Below are 17,332 nucleotides of genomic sequence, written 5' to 3'. Positions count from 1 at the left end.
TAAAAGAAACTCAGAAAAGGTTTCAATGTGCATTCTTTCTGTATTGACAGACCTCTGGAAAGTAAAAATTCTTGATTCCATCACCTGTTGATCATTTGCCAGTTGCAGACAAGATAACAGTAAAATGCAGCCATAAATTACTTCCCTGTTGGTAAATCCATTAAAAGAGTCCCAGCTTCACAGACCCCTCTCTGCACAGCTTGATTATACTCATCTCCAGCAGGTCAATTGTTTCTTTCTTTATCTGAAGAAAACAAGAATCAAAGTATCAAATAAAGTATCATTGATAAAAATCAATGCTTTGGTTAAATATCATTATTTATTTACTCAGGCACCTTACTATAGGACTAGAAATTAAAGAAGAGGTTCCCATACAAGGTCCCAAGCTCTAAAATGTTTCCATTTTGTAAAATACATATCATTTGTTCTGTAATCCTGAAGTACAACTACGGCTCATGAAGTCCCATTTAACATGGGTACAGAAAAGTTGTCATTGGTACAGAATTGATAAAACATGCCACAGCAAGAGGCCCATCCCAGGCTGCAAAATCTGTATGGGACTTTCCAAAATATCAACTGGTATCAAGTAGTACAAGAGCAGCCCTGCACTGCAACAGCCGCAGCGCTGCCTGTGTCTGAGACAGCCGAATGGCAGAGAGCACGAAGGTCAGGTCTACATGTGCTGCATGCAAAGTACTTTGGTTTATAACACGGATATGGCTGTAGTATATTCCTTATCTAAAGATAAAGGACAAATGTATTCGAGAGTAAATATTGACCACATATTTCAGCAGGAACACAAGATTCTCTATCATCATGGTTAGTCCAGAGTCTCCTTATGCTCTCTCTCCCCACTTACAAATAACTTATTTGCAAGTTTCCTATCAGGATTATATCCTTCTGTGCCTCCACTTTGCACAGAAATAAATGATGTGAGAAAGCCTGACCAATCTCGATTCCACACTGGATGTGCTACGTGAGGGTGTAAAACAGTTGTCTTTCTATCGCAAGTCCATTTCTTACAAATCTTTTTACTTTCATGAAGCCCGAAACTTCAACTTTCTGTATTTTCAAACTTACTTGAGGCTCAGTGTTTGTACTGTTTGCAGGAAACACAATATTGTTTTTTGTTGAAAAAACTCCATATGAATCTTACAAAGAAGAAATCTGAGGAGTTGAGACAGCTCTGGATTGCTATCAACCTCTATACACAAAGCCTTCAAAGCAGGAAGCTTGTCATTTGGTCAGATCATAAAGTACACAATAAAATTTAATTTACGCTTTAGTATAACTCCAGTGTGCCATGACAGAGTCTGATAAACTTATTCACCCCTCCTCTGGTTTCTTTGTGAGTTTTCTTTTTATTTCCTTCTCTCCATTGTTTGGGATGAATGAAGTGGGAGACACAGAAACAGAGAAAAAAAAAAAAATCCAGCAGCATTAACTAATGAGATTTTGAGGTAACCGAGAGAGCAGTGGATCAGGGCACCATCCATTATGTGGATATGATGGGATACAGGACTGTCATGTGGGAAGATTCAAGTGGTTTTAATTCATATATTTATCAGAATATACTACTGTGTACATAATTCTCCACTGAACATCAGGTGAATACAAAACCAGAAAGAAGAATGGACATGTGCTTGCAGCTGGTTTTGCCTTCTGGTGTAATTACAGTGAAATTTAGCAGTGCAGCACCTTAAATATGCAAGGAAATTGACAATTAATGTTTGCACTGAAAATAGGTCAGTATGCCTTGTTTCTAATTTCAAGGGTACAATTTTGCCTCCACAACTAATACAGGATGAAAGAAATCAGTAAATCAAACTGCCAACTCTCTAAATTACATTTTTTGTACTATGATTCCTCTCTTCTTTGAGAAAACTTATGACTATCCATAGCACCTATTTGACAGTTTTTATACAAGTAGAAAAGTAAGATCTTCTGCTCACTAAGACTGTATTCCATATTTCAAGTCTGCAAGTTGCCAAAACATCCCATTTGTTTCTACTGTGTTGAGATGCCTTATCTTCAAAATATTATTTGGGTTTTTCTTATTTCTGACATCCCTTATAAATGATTTTCAGGAATCTGTCTGATGTCTGCAGCACGAAAAATAGCTGCAAGATGCTCCACTTATATAGCTCAAGACGTCAAAACTCTTTCTGTATGTTGTGTTACTGGTGTCAAGTGCAGGTTTGAAGACTTTTCGGTAATGACATATTCACTATTCTACAATCACACATAAATATCTATTTCTTATGCTAACACTATATACAAAGGTGCAACATTCTTACTTGGTTTTAACTTGAACCCTTACTATTTCTATGTTAAGATAGCCTTAAGATTTTACCTTAATAAAATACATATGGAGTCACAATTTTTGGCCTTTATTCCTAGACATACATGCAGAAATTCTGTTATGCTACCTACAGTGAGCTGAAAGGGATAGTTCAGGTTTGCAATAGCCGAAAAGCAAATATTAGCAACATAATCTTCAGTTTTTTGAGTTGGATCACCTATAGTCTACTGTATGAATATTTAGTTCAGTTGACCTAATTGTACTGCTATGTCTGTGAATTTGTGCTCCCTGTTTTTTAAAAAACATACAGATAAGTGCAAGCACCATACAAAAAAGACTTATATGTATTTACCACAAGAGGGAGTCTCCTTGCCTTAAAAAGCAAAGCTGGTTTTTCTGCTACTTCATTTCTGCAATGTATTTTTTTGTGGGGCAATTTATCTGAGATTATTAGGAACACGTATCTTTGTGTATGTGGGACTGTAAAATACAGTACATTCAAATACATAGACAAGTGCAGAGAAGGATTAATGACTGATAAATTGCTTCACTTGTGAAACAGCTTAATGTCCACATACAAAAAAAGTCATTTTTCCCTGGAGATTTTGTGTATCGGCATGCTCTGAACGTGCAAAAAAAAGCCGAAAACACTGTGAAGGAAATTGGAAGCTTTAGAACAATGACTGATGGACAAATCTGCCTCTTTCACTCTCCGGCTAGATACCAGCTGATGCCCCATAGAGTACGGCAAACATGCCTTGTCACAGCAACAAATGTGAAGGCTGTATTGCAGAATTGAAAAGAATGGGGAAAATATCTCTTAAAAGGAGTCTACAAATTTTGGATTGTTCTGTATAGTTTGTACACCACTTCTTGCCAAAAAAACCCCGAACCAAAACAAAACAACTGTCTGTAGATTTACTCAGAAGAAGTTATCTTACTCTTAGATGGAGACAAATGCTTCTCCAAAGTTTTATTTAGTTTTTGAGGAAACCTTTGCACAAAGTCCTCTTACTGAGAGAACTTCCTGGAAACAGGTAGAACAACCATCCAGAACTAACAGGAGAAATTCACAGGACAACAATAGAAGTCACAGCTGTGACAACAAAAAAGGAAAAAGCCTTTCTCTGGAGGTAATTTTGAGATCTGAGAGTACAGTCTTACCAAGCAAATGTTGTACTTCTTTGTGTTTCTAGACCACTGAAGTCAACTTTACAGAAAGAAAACTTTACTGACCAGGTCTAGGCACTAGAATCAAAAGTAATGAATCTACAGAACATAAAATATACAGGTGCTTATACAATACCTCAGGAATATCCATCATTCTCCTTAATTTCTGATCTCTCCAGTTCCAATCCAGAATCATGTATTTTGTGGAGTTCAAGCACAGGCCATCTAAAAAGGCAACATACATTTTACTACCAAGATAATATGACATGTGCTTATCAAAATGATTTTTGGCTTTTACATCTTTTGCTGTCTGTTCCCAAGGAAACTCATCTTTGAACACTTAAGTACTACATTTACTGGTTGGAAAACTAATGCACTGACGCTGCAAACTCCCTTAACCACATAATCCCATGCCTTTTCAGAAGATAAACACAAAAGCAGAGCAACTACTGTTGCCAGGCTTGTCAAGAGCTAACACCCTGCCAGAAAATAATTCCTCAAGCTTCCTCTTGATGAAACCGCAGGAATTGAATTTCCACAGCTGATGAGGAGCTGGTAAGTTACAAGGACCCTAGCCTGAAAACTCCTGTTAACGGGAACTGACAGTGTTTAGCAATTTACAGGACTGGGTGCTATGTGGATGTGAGTCAGGTCAGTGGTACTGCTGAAGAATTCCTTTATCCTCCAAATAAATGGTGGTGAAAGAAGAAAAATGTCTTTTCTGAACTGGCCCTCCAGCTGTTCCCCTATTTTTCCCTGGTCTTCTACATGATGCCCACAATTTTTTGTATCTGTTTTGACTCCTCTCCATTCTCTAGTGTCCTGGCACTGCAACACTAAGGTGTCAAAAAAGGACCAGACCTTAAGATAAGATGATACACCTTGTGTCCCTGCAATAAGCTGCTTCCACCTAACATGCCAATGTGCTGACGTGCTGAGCAGCAACAGTTTAATGTTGTTGGAGGGCGCAGGAAACAACAACACTGTGCTACTCCTCTACCCTTCTGGATGGAGCTGTAGAGTCCCAATCCACAGCCAGTCCCTGCCCAAGAAACCATAGTCAGAGCAAGGCAGCATTTAGAAAGAGGAATGGAAAAAATCATTTGTTGTTTGGTTTTCTTTGTGTACATAGTGTTTATTGAGTAACTATAAGTACTTAAAATTTGGTAAGAGAAAAGGAGATTTATATAGAATAATTAATTTAATTACAGGCAAATCAGAAATAAAATCAAATCAGCAAACAGATCTTCCATCCCCCCCTTACAAAAGTTTACACTGAGCTCAGAGAGACATATGATACAATGACTTCTGCCATTATTTCATTTTGATTTACTTACAGTGTTTGGTTTCCTGGAGCTCTGAATCTTACACCATGGTTTTGCAATCACTTTCAAGTCAGCATAAATCAGTACTCCTGCCAAAAGAGGAAGTTCTCCACCTCTGCCTGCTCACTACCTGATTCTGTGTGCACATTGGTTTTGTTTTAATTGGGATCAGTTCTAATTGGGATCAGTTCACTGAGCTGCCAATCAGACTCCTGGGCTAGCACAAGTAGCAGGAAGGGAGAATAAGCCAGCACAGACTGGGAGGTGTGTGGGGGAAGTATTACTCTGCCTTTCTCTAGTAATACTGATCTATGCCAGCTTAAAGTGATCATAAAATCAGCTACTAGAATCTTGACCACATTTTGACTGACATAAAGTGGAGAAACAGAACTGTACAGCTTAGTACTCAAATCCACAGATTCATGTCAATCTAAGTGCTTCAAAAACAACTTAAGTCTCACTTCTCATGAGACCAAGTATAACACAGCTATGGAGAAAACCCTCCTTGTCCTCCTACCTTGCTCCACTAGCGCTTTTACTCTCCCAGGAGTTCCAATCCCAATGTGGAACACACCTTTCTCCAACATATTCATCTGTTCTTTTATCTAATTTGAAGAGAGAAAGACAAACCACAGTAAAACCACAATTGCTTTAAAATTTCTTCTCAAAGAGCTGGAAATATCTTGAAGATCTCATAGTATCTCTTTCTAGAATACCATCAAATAACAAATGTTATTCATCTTTCAAACTGTCAAACTGCCATATCTGGGAGAAAGTTTAAGAAATATAACAGCCAGCTGGGCATCACACTTCTCCAGAAGTTCAGTCATTTTCAACTCTGAAAATCTGCTATTGCACAACTATTTTTGGAGGTGAGAACAGTATGCTTCTTTCAGCATTTGAACAAGTTCTCTAGAAATATCTGGAAAATGGACAAAGCTGAATTAGCTCTAAACTGCTTCTAGATGAAGACACTGGAAAAGGTTGAAATAAAGCAAGTGGCATTTGTGTTTGACAGCATTTGTATCAAAGGCCATATGTCCACTCTTTACTTCCAACATCTTCATAATTTGTGCTTTCCAACAGGTATGGATATTGGGTATCCGGGCATCCAGTTGGCAGAATGCAAATGTGGATGTTTGTACGGTTTGCTTCTAGAAACCTATGTGTGTGAGCCTTCTATTTAAACAGGCGAAAGCCATTTGAATGAGCACCTCACAGGAATGTAGAGCATCTTTAAAACATAGCACATGCATAAGCATCTACATTTTGCATAGGATTGCACCAGAGCTATTGGAGGTGCTGTTTGGCTAGACTCCTCAAACTGCAACAGTGGGTTACCAAAGGAAGAATTACCTAAAGAAAGGCACAGTATATGAACACTATATGAAAGGTGCTATTGCTAAACACTTTACAAAGAAAATGGTACGGCACTAGTTAGTTGTTTAGTTGTTCTATCAAAATTCCCTTGCAGCTCTCTTACCTTTATGTGCTTTGCAAACAACTTGAGAACTCGGCAGTCTCCTTTAAATGCTGTCATTGACCTAGCAATAGAAAAATTAAAAAAGAAAATGCAAGCATCAGGGCTGGGATTGAGACCACACAGGAGGAAAGCAAAACTAACTGGCATTTCTCAATATGCTTGAGACACAGAGTCCCCCAGTGACCCCTGCTTGTACTTTGAACACTATGTACATTCTTGTTTCCTACTTGATCAACAGTGATCAACAACTGGACAAACACAACAGAAGATATCAGTAAGAGGCAATACTGTTTACATAGCTTTTCAGATAGTATTTAATAATTATGGTCTGTGCTTTCACAGCTAGCGGTTCAAAACTGACTAATCACCAAATTCTAATTCAAAAATATCACAGTTACAGAGATACAGGCATGAATGGACACGGGTGTGCATGCACAAAAGAAAAGATCTGTGTATGGACCAATCTACATCTTAGAGTCTTCCTGCAACGTGGCTGCTGGAAAAACCTAGGCTGCCACAGCCTTTACTGCAGAGATTGCCCAAATTCCAGTTAACCCAAACTCATTTGTTGGAAAGCCTGACTTGTTTTTATGTCACTCCATTTTGGCACACATAACAACTCTATGTTCTGTATTAATTGAGCAGGATAAAACATATTCAGTATTTACTGAATGTCATTTAAGACAGCTTTCTCTGCATGTTTTTTGCAGTGTGCCAAATTTTAAATTTTCTCTTGTGCAAAGCTAAAGGTTTATATGCAAGTATACATATAAACCACCTAAATCTCAGATGGTAATACCTGTGTGGATGTACTAAGCACTACCAGCACATCTGCTGTATCTATGCTTCCATTCGTGGCATGGAGTCAAACTTCCCAAATCTCCATCCATCTCATGTTATATTGACAAATAATCACAGGAAATGGGATCAAGACACAAAAGACAACCATGAAATTTGTGAGGAATACATTAATTCATCAAAGTCATCAAGACTTCTGGAATGAGAAGGGAAATAAAGGAGGACAAGGAACACTGAAATCTGTCATCTCTGCACAGCATTTTTGCCAGCCTGAGCCTGCTGAGAACATGCCTGAGAACAGACCTGGAGGCACCCAGGCCAGATGCAGGCTTTGGCACCTGAGGCCCTGGAATGCCATGTCCTCATTGCCTTTGGTGCAAAGTCATGAATTCTAGTGGTGGATCATGATGCTTTATGGGTTTACTCTGTTCCAAAGTATAACTTGTTACATATTTCCCCCAAATTGGTTACACTTTATTTTTGTTATTTAACAAAAATAGCACTTCCATGCAACTGAAGTACTAAGTGTTACTTCAGTCTAAAACCAAACACCACACTCCCACAGTTTAAAGAAGCAAGGGATATTGCATCAGTTTGAATCAATGAATTTGTTGGCTAGGAGAGGACAGTGTCCCAGTTTTGCCTTTATGTCTGTGGTTCCAAGACAAAACCTCTGACTGACTGCCAACCCCAACATAGCATTTGCTATTGACATACTTGATGAGTTCCAAGGAACGAAGGGCAGAACTGCAGATAATCAGCATGACCACTGACTTCTTCTCCTTGTGGTTTTTACGGAGTTTTGCCCACTTAGGACAGACTGCAATGAAAAAGCCATGTACACACACAGAGAAAGTACTACATGCCACAATTTTAAATTACAAGAGCACATGATGAATGGTAGCCAGCAGCAAGAACACACATGCTGACTCCTATAAGGTCTGGATCTCTGGCAATACTTTTACATTTAGTCATGGCTGAGAAAATGGAAAATAAAATGCTCAAAATAAATAAAATATAGAAACATCACATAACTGAAAAAAATAGATAAGCATTAAAAATCAGGAGTTTGTAAGGTGACAAGCCCATTGTCTTAATTTGCCACATATGGCAATTTGTATCAGAGAAAAACAAATGAAAAGAAACATTTACCAGACCAGAAGTTCTATATAAATATACAAGAGAATAAAAATTCTCTTGGTTCATGTCAGCAGACAGCTGCAGGATTTTTACTGTAAGATAATACATACACCTACTTAATAAAGCCACAGTAAATTACTGACAAATAATCCCTAGCAACTAAAAGAAACCCTAGAACATTTTGATACCAAAAAAGTGATAGAGTAAAAAAGAGCCAGAAAAACAAGACCTGTCGTGAAAAAAAAAGAATAAGAAAAACCCCTTAAATTTATTAATGTTTCATAACTTAAAATGGAGGTGCAGATAAAAACTGCAATAATACTGCATTAACAATTTTTTTCTTATAACATTCATCTCACCCAGACCAACATTTTAACTCACTTTCCTTCAGGTATGAAGAAAAACTGTGGGTAAGATCATTGGCTGGCAAAAAACAGGAATCTGAAAACATGAAGAAACAAGTAATTTGTTGATGTACTTTTATCATCAAAAGGAACATATCTGTTTGCAGCATAACTACTAGTTATATTGATGAAATCACACCTATGTTAAAATCAATGATCAATAAATCACCATTTGTGAAACAAAGATGAATGTACACCCCATGTACAAGAAACTTTATACTGGATACATCAATGAAAGTAGCATCTCTGAAATGTATTGCAGTTCTTTTCTCCCACCACGAAATCCTGAATACAGGGCTGCACAGGTGTGATTACATACTTTAAAAAAAAGTTTTCATATGTCTTTGCCACAATCAATCAAAAGTCTTATCCAAAAGCCTTACAGTCAACCTGCCTTCAATCTACCTACAATGAAATACATCTGTAGATCACCCACACAACTCATACTGTGTAAATGCAAGAACCTACCAATAATCTACCTGACAATACGTTTGTTCCTCATTCTGGCTTTCCAGATTGTAATAATCTACCTTACTATATCAACCCCAATGGCAACACCTACACTGCATTTTAATGCCTTCCTATTCCTTCATTTCCCACTGGCTGCATATCTTTTACCTGGTCACTATGTTAACTAGTCAGTCTTAAAAGCACTCTGTGCTTTTAAAAAGGCAGACATGCCATTTAACTTTAAGCTTCATATAGAGGCAATTAAGAAAGACAAGGTCCTAACAGGTTCTTTAAAAGGTCCCTTCTCTGGTATCTATATAGAAAGTCTAAGTTCTAAAAAGGTGATTAAATTTAGATGGTCTGAAAACTTGTGTCCTGGGTTTGAGTCAGTGGTGGTGTTTTTTGGTAGCAGGGGAGGGGGCTACAGTGGTGGCCCCCTGTGAGAAGCTTCTTGAAGCTCCCCCAGCTCCAAGTCAGCTCCACCTCCGCACCAAGGCTGAGCCCATCGGCTGCTCCTCTGCTATAACGTATTTAAGAAGGGACCTGGTGAGGAGGAGTTGGACTTGTGAGGAGGAGTTGCTGCAGCTGGGTGAACACCAAGGTCAGTGGAGGAACAGAAGAAGAAAGGAGGGGGGAGGTGTGCCGGAGCAGAGACCCCCCTGTATCCTGTGGTGAGATGGCAGGGCGGCCCCCCCCTGCCACCCATGGGGGTCTACGGTGGAGCAGACATTGATTTATGGCCTGGGAGGGGCCTCGCATGAACAGCTGAGGTGTCTGTGCCTGAAGAAGGCCAGGGCCTTGTGGGAAGAAGCAGCCCCCGCTGTTGTAGTTCAGTGCTGGGAGGATTGCAGCATGCGGGGGAGTCCCACACCAGACCAGCTCGGGAAGGGCTGCAGCCGTGGGAGGGAATCCAGTTGGAGAAAGTTGGTGTCCCACACTGGAGCAGTGTAAGGGAATGCTGCGGCCCGTGGGAGGGACTCACGTCGGAGAAAGTTTGTGGAGGACTGTCTCCTGTGAGAGGGGAAGGAGGACGGAGCAGGGGGAAGAAGTTCCAGAAGTTCCTTTCCCCCCTGAAGATGGAAGAAGTGGCAGCGCTGACGGCACCCCCCATTCCCTGCCCCTGTGCCACTGGGGGAGGAGGTAGAGATATCGGGAGCAGAACTGAGCCCGGGAAGAAGGGAGGGGTGGGGGAAGGTGTTCTCAACATGTGGTAATGCTTCTCTCTGTCCTACTCTGTTAAGTAGTGTTGTTAGTGTCTGTAATAAATCTATGTTCTTTTTTTTTCTTCCCCTAACAAGTCTGCCTTTTGCCCATGACCATAATGGGTGATTTGCCCCTCCCTGTCCTATGTCGAATCCCAAGCCTGACTTATTTTCCCCTTCAATCACTGCGGGGGGCAAGCGTGGAATAAGCCACTGTGTGGTGCTCAGTTGTCCTCCAAGCTCAAACCACAACAACTTGCAATCGTTGTTAACGGCCCTTTGCTTGATGGAACAATATGCTCCCACAGAGCATTAACAATTCTGTCTTTAGGAACCCCCATATCTGTCATCATTCTGCAGGAAACATAGCACCTCTGTGTGCCTGTCTATGGATGTTTGCTGATATATTTTAAGTAAATTAAAGTTTCCTTACAGATATTATTCATGTTCACACCAATGGTGCATTGTGCTAATGCTGGCAGTGTCAATCCATGATATCCATTGGAATAGGCAGTGGAACAAACTTGGTTTGTACCTGATGCCTGGCTGAAGTCCTGCCTGTGTAGTTTCTTGAGCATAGCCACTCTCCATCGCTGTATCTTCCATTTAATGGTTGTTGTCTTGCTAAAAGCTTTTATTTTTCACTGATCCCTTTTATTAAATCCAGATACTGACATTTATTGGGACTTGAGCTCCAAAGAGAATGACTGTGTACAACTGAAGGATCAGTAGCTGATTTACTTTTAAAATCACGTTTAAAAGATGCACTTGGTGCTGGTGGGGAAGGGCAGGGCCTGCCCTTCCATAAGAATTTGGTGCTAGTAGGAGAGCTCTTCACACCCATCATGGTTCCTTCCTCTTAGTGGCAAAATAACTGTGCTTTTGTTTTGCTATTCTGAATACATTAAGTCTCAATAATGACTGAACAATTCAAAAGATGGTTTCTAAAGGACATGAGCTTCACTCACTGACTTTTCACCAACAGTCACAGGAATATTGACAACAATTTTAAATGTAAGTTTCAGAAAGGGGGGAAGAAACACATAGCTCCAGTCTGCAGCAAGAGACCATGCTGACTACAAACCTGACCTTCTGCATCGTGTCAGTTAACAGGAACACACAACTCCAAGTAGTTGCTTGTTATTTGCTTAGTGCTTTGACGTGAATGAACTTGACAGCTGTAGAAGTTTGCACCTCCTTGTCACTCTAAACCTTCAACTCCCAGCACAAAAAGAAAGAAGAAATATTTCCATCCAACCCAAGAGCCAATCCATATGGAAATGGGTCACTTCACTAGCCCAAAGAGCTCTTTTAGTAAGAAAGAAACCAAAGCAATTTCTTATTTGCTAAAACCCCTAAAGACATACAAATATTTAACACAAGCTTTTCAAAGCAATCTGTATGGGACTTCTCCAGGTTTTCTTGATTGAACAAGAAAGTAAAACCTGCCCCATAGAAATAAAGATGGGTCAGCCTAGAATCATGGATGTTAAGGAGGAGCATATTTATCTAGAAAGACAGACTTAAACATTAAAAGAGAGAAACCACTGCTGGGCTAGAAGCCTCCCATATTGGCCACAGGACACTAAGAGTTCAAGATGTATCAAAGGTGTATTCAGGCATTTGCTCTTCATGAGCAATACCAACAAATAATGGACAGTGCCTATAAAATGACAATGACTATCTGTAGAGTAAGAGGCAGAGAAGTTCAATGTTGCCTTCATCTCTGATGCAACCTCTAACTGGCAGAAGCTAAACCTGCTCTGTCCTGCTTTGCCTTTGCTATCACTGTCTTTCAGCTGGAGACAGAATACGAGAAACCAAGAGGGTTCTTGTCATGGTTAAAACTTGTTCACTTTACACTTGGACCAAAACTATCATCTTTCATGTAATTTCCTGAAAAACCATTGTGTTCAACATCTCAAACACAGTATTATCAACTCAGATAATTCCCAAAACAAAATACTTTTCACTCTCTCCTTTATATCTTGGAAGCTATTACCAGGAATCACATAATTTCTATTAGAAAAGTGAGTGCCTGAAATTAATACTTTACAATAAAAGGATCCATTTAAACAATGTTTCTTTTCATTGCCTTAACTCCAAGAAACATCACATTTATTCCAAAGAAACTAACATCTCCACTTAAACAGCAAATTAATATACAGTATAAGAAAATATTTCTGAAAAAAGGTACAACTCAAGACCTGTCCCCAAAATCCTCTTTCTTCTGCAGAAAAAGAACTCAACAGTATCATGAAAAAACATTATTTATCTATTAAATACAGGATAAGTTACCTGATAGCTTCAATTCCTCTATTTCAATCACTGAACGGTTTTCACCAAAATGTTGATTAAGCAGATTTTGTAGATCTGCAGGGACACCAGGTTTTGGAGTGGATTTTTCCAGAATATCAGAAATTTTCTTCTAAAAAAATAATTAAAATAGGTAAGTATGGCATTTCTGTAATTTCTGCTGTTTGGCTAGGTAACAACACTGTAAATAAATGTTCCTCCATAACTTTATACAGTTATATTGGCTTCATTACAAAAACACCTTACAGTGGGACAATATTCCCTTTGCCTGTAGTGGGAATGCAGACTTCAGACACAAGTTCAGCTACTTTGATGAGATAGTCTGTGAGCCCAAAGACAAAAAAATCTCGTGCACTCACCTGTAATGCTGCCATAACAAAAACATGAAAGCTGGTTTTGTGAGTTTTGCTATTGTTACACTTAAGTATCAGTTTGAAAATTCAAGGTTTTTTTCTTCATAATTAAAAAAAAATTATTCTTAAAACATAACATCAGGAATCAAGTGGTTATATAAATCTTGGTTATATTTTGATTAAAACAGGGTAAGTATCTATCTATTTTGGAAGGAAAGATGGTTATCTATATTTACAGAATACCATGCAAGTGTGATGAAAATTAGTTAAAAGCTCACAAAACCACAAGTCAAGCACAGAAAGAGTTCAGCAGCTATTTTGTTCTTCCAAAATGTATAATTTTTAGAGCCTGTACATGAGTTCATAATGACTGTGTTTTACACCTTAGGAATGTTAGCAAATAACAGGTCTGAATTTTCACCAAGTGAAAGTGTTGCTTTATTTTTCCTCATAATTACGTGGATCATAGGGGTAGAATAGTCCAGGGTTTCTGCTATTGGGATGATCTGCCAGCCTTTAAGAAAATAGCAGATCTTCAAGGATAGAGAGAGCCTGGAGAGAATGACAAGAATGTGAAGCCTCTCTTGTTCTCACTGAGAAGTGATTCATTTGAGAAAGGCCAGCTCAAGGTTTCTCAGCTGTGTAAGCTAAACAGAATTTGCCATCATGAGGATGCCTGGCAGCATAAGCCTAGAAGTGAAAAGGAGCAGGAGAGTGTGGTTAGGATGGAGCAATAGGGTATGTATCTGGAAGGCAAAGTGAGATTTCACGGAGAGATGATGTGGGCCTGGAGGCACTTTTGGCGGCTTTGGTGAGGTGGTGGGTACCTTCAGTGTAAGTTCAGCAGGCTGAGGTCTGGGGCAGCAAGAGAGCTATAGCAGGAATTTTAACATAGGGGACAGATCTTCTTCCATCCCACTTTCCCTCACTCCATCCCAGCACCCACTCCCTCCTACTCTTTCATTCCCCACCACTCCATCTCTCCCCTCTTGCCCAATACACTCCAAGTACTCCCATAATGTCAGCAGAAGGGGCAGAAGGCTGAACAGGGGAGAACCACAGAGGGTCTGCTGAAGCCACTTCACCCCACAGCAAAGGCGAAGTAGGCAGCTGCCTCTCCCAGTTGTCTGCCACTTTGGCCACTGACTGTTTCATCTCTGCTAAAAGCCAGCTGTGTGTCTGCAAGACCCCAACTGAATATTTGACAGTGGGATACAAGGAGATGAAGTGCTTATGCCTTCCTCTTGGTCTGCCTTTGGCCTGGTACAAAGCCCTCTGCAGTCCCCAGAAGACTTTCCAGTGGACATCTGGCTGTTTGGCAGGTTTTTGCAGTGCCTGAATCGGAAGCATTCCTTCCCCAAATTCACCCTCACTTGGCACCATTGTAGTTTTCTGCCATTCAACACCTGTCTTCCCCAAAAACGACCAGGGGGCCATCTGCAGCACACACAGCCTTTGTGTGAGGCCCACAGCCAAACCTCCTCATTGTTCTTCCTATCAACCACAAATGCTCTTCTCCAGCCCCAAGCCCCACAACCTGCCTCTCAAGTGACCCACATTTGGGAACCTCTGATTTAGACGACAGCAAGACAGAACTATCAGGCTTATTTTACTTGGTAATTCAGCGTAAGACGCTGTTCCACAGGACCATTACATCATTTGTTGAGCCACTTGGTTCCTTCAGGAAAATTATGGCACTCTGGAGAGGAGAAGCCTGATAGTAACGAGACATTCCGTAAGAGCAAGAGCAAGGACACCTGAGCAAACTCTCTTCCTTCAAGCAGAGCTGTGGGGAAATGCTCTTCATGCAGGAAGTTTTATTATTTTTCTTCCAATTCATTCCAGATGCTTAAAAGCAAAGAGTTTTCCCCCCCCCTTTCCTTATGTTTGGAGAGCACTTTGTTTGGAACCCATAGATCAACCTGATAAATATTTCCTGATGGATTTTTTGACAGGCTGTGTATCTCAACTTAGTGGCCTAGCCCCACTGAAACTGAAGGTGTAACTAAACACCTATTGTTTGCCTGAGAACGGGGTCTTTTTGTTAGGTCTGGTTCACCAATCTCTGTCATGGGATGCTTTTGCTCTGGCAGCAATGGAACAAGCACTGTGGTCACTTCTGCCAGCACTGCATTTAAAGCAAAATCCCACTCTTCCCTCTTCCCATTCCCTGGATGATTAAGAGGCCTGACATAATATAAAAAGGCCACCTCTCAGACTTGTGAGGGAGCCAACTATTTACAGTCTGTCCTGAAAGACAGTTAACTTGCCTGGTGCCATATAATTTCCATCTAGACTGCAGAGTGTGCTTGTTGTTGAGGGTGAGGATGGATCATGGCCAGAGGGACAATACAGAGAATTTATTTATATACTTATGCTATGAAGAGAAGAGTGAACAAGGACAGCTCTTGTCTTGAAAGACATAACAGCAGCTGGAGCCTGATAACACTGCTGAAATGGGGCAGATTCTGCAGCAACTGAAATTCCACCTTTCTTTGATGCAGTTACATTTTCCTGGTGTGCAATACTTGCAAAGTGGGGTGTAGACATATACAGCCCCTGAGTGGACTATAGACACAATGCCACAGTTCAGGTTGGGAATGGGTATTTTGAGTGAAGTCAAAAAGTAGGAATTTCTACTGTCCTCTAAGGGAAGCTGCAACATTATGACCATATTACTTATCATCCCATGGTTGTCATAATTATGAACCTTGTAATAACATACACCCACTGCCCAGTCCCCAAACACACACTAGGACATTCATACCTTCTTTCTCCTCTTTGCCTTTACAGTGCTCTCTTGTTTTTCTTCAGGCTGACTTAGAAAACACTCTGTAGGCTGCAAAGAACATATTTAACAAGAAAAACAAGAAAAAAAGATTCAACATCAGATATCTGATAACCTGGGGTGGGAGGCAGGAAGAAGTCACCAAAGGGAGGTAAGAGGGAATACAGAAAGTATAACACTGGGTTAGGAAAAATCAAACAAAACCAAACTTCGCCACCTGTGGAAGGGATCAAATTCTTACAGTTGCATATCTCTGGAGTAATTTCGGAACTGAGATCTATGTCACTGTAATCAAGAGGGGAATAAAAGAACAGAAAGTTGAAACATACAGGTTGTAGTCACTATTCCATAAAATGGTGAAAACCAGGTTTTGATACATCAAAAAAAAACATCAAGAGGAAAACATGAACAAAACCTTTCACAAATCTCCTTTATTGTGTGTGATTGTTTTTCTAAACTTTGCCAGTAGTGCTCTATAATAGCTGGGTCTAAGGTGAGCATCCAGACATGAAAGATACCACAGAACTGGGCAAGAATAATTGGAAACAATCATGGTCTGGATTTCCTTTTACATTTGTAATGCAAAATTTAGGAAAACATGTTTCGAATTTGTTCTACCCCATTCTTGCTTTGTCTCCTCATAGCAGGGTCAAGTAAATACAAGAAAAATACATGGTGCATTTCAGAATAATCTTCATCCAACATGTGCTGCTATCATTAACTTTCTTTTGTGCCTGAGTGAGTGGGCTGAATTGGTCCATTTGTACCAGAGTCCCTGTTCACATAAGCCAGGGTTAGGATTTGTCCTTAGCCACATAAAATTGTCCAAAACAGAGGAAGCGAGGCACAGGCTTTCCTTGTTTTGAGCATAGCAATTCTATTTTCTTTTGTCTTCCTAGGGACTTCTACTATTTTGAAAACGCAAATTAATCTACATAGACAGGCTTTAGAACTAAATAAGTGACTTGATGAAGAGTAATGGGAAAATGGGCCGAGATGCAGGAAAAAGCTCCTTGAAACTAGGATGCATTTGGCTGGAAAAATCTGCTCCTGTGAGAAAATGCAGAGAAGTCTCATCACATGGATCATTAAAAGCTCAGGAACAACAAATGTAGTGCTGCTCCCTGGGGATAGCCTGGAAGAAAAAGTATCAGCAGGAAAGAGAGCCCAGGCGAAAGCCAGAGAAGCTGTTCCTCTGTTCCCTTATGAGGGCAGTTTCAACAGGGCCAAGAGGGCTAAAGTAAAGCTAACAGAAGTTCAGAGTATCTGAGTGTTTCTGAGTCCTCCTTGCACTGCTCCCCAATTAATGGGAGGGCACATCATGACAACTGGTACTATATGATCCTACCCAGCACATTTGTGCCTTTCCAAGCCCACCCTCATGTCCTTATCAGAAGCATTTTGTGGAGTGTAATTGTTCATATTATATCTACATTTCTCTTTTTTTTCCCCACTCCCCTGGTTAATTTAGCTATAAAAAACAGGATACCACCATGCTCAATAAAAACAAATGACCTATTGTTTGCTCCTGCTTTCAGTGCCATGATGCAACCACAGCCATTGCACTTGCAGACGCAGTAGTATTGTACAGAAGGGGCCCT

At 40.2% G+C, this 17,332-nt stretch overlaps 1 protein-coding gene across 2 annotated transcripts in view; it reads right to left on the bottom strand.

Moving 5' to 3' along the window:
- Positions 1-20: 20 nt before the first annotated feature.
- The window catches only part of CMSS1 (cms1 ribosomal small subunit homolog), a 250,674-nt gene continuing 233,362 nt past the window's right edge, over positions 21-17,332 (bottom strand). For both annotated transcript variants that reach the window (XM_042788453.1, XM_042788452.1), the window contains exons 3-10: positions 15,711-15,782; positions 12,573-12,702; positions 8,600-8,659; positions 7,796-7,898; positions 6,281-6,341; positions 5,315-5,402; positions 3,609-3,697; positions 21-244 (exon numbers count right to left, since the gene is read on the bottom strand). In XM_042788453.1, coding sequence (XP_042644387.1) covers positions 161-244; positions 3,609-3,697; positions 5,315-5,402; positions 6,281-6,341; positions 7,796-7,898; positions 8,600-8,659; positions 12,573-12,702; positions 15,711-15,782 — 687 coding nt within the window. In that variant the 3' untranslated portion in view covers positions 21-160. The remainder of the gene's footprint in view (positions 245-3,608; positions 3,698-5,314; positions 5,403-6,280; positions 6,342-7,795; positions 7,899-8,599; positions 8,660-12,572; positions 12,703-15,710; positions 15,783-17,332) is intronic.

This window comes from Tyto alba, unplaced genomic scaffold (genome assembly GCF_018691265.1).
Source record: "Tyto alba isolate M040663 unplaced genomic scaffold, T.alba_DEE_v4.0 Super-Scaffold_14, whole genome shotgun sequence".
Classification (NCBI taxonomy): Eukaryota; Metazoa; Chordata; class Aves; order Strigiformes; family Tytonidae; genus Tyto; species Tyto alba.
Note: the sequence above shows the minus strand (reverse complement) of the source record. Positions and strands in the feature narration are given on the sequence as shown.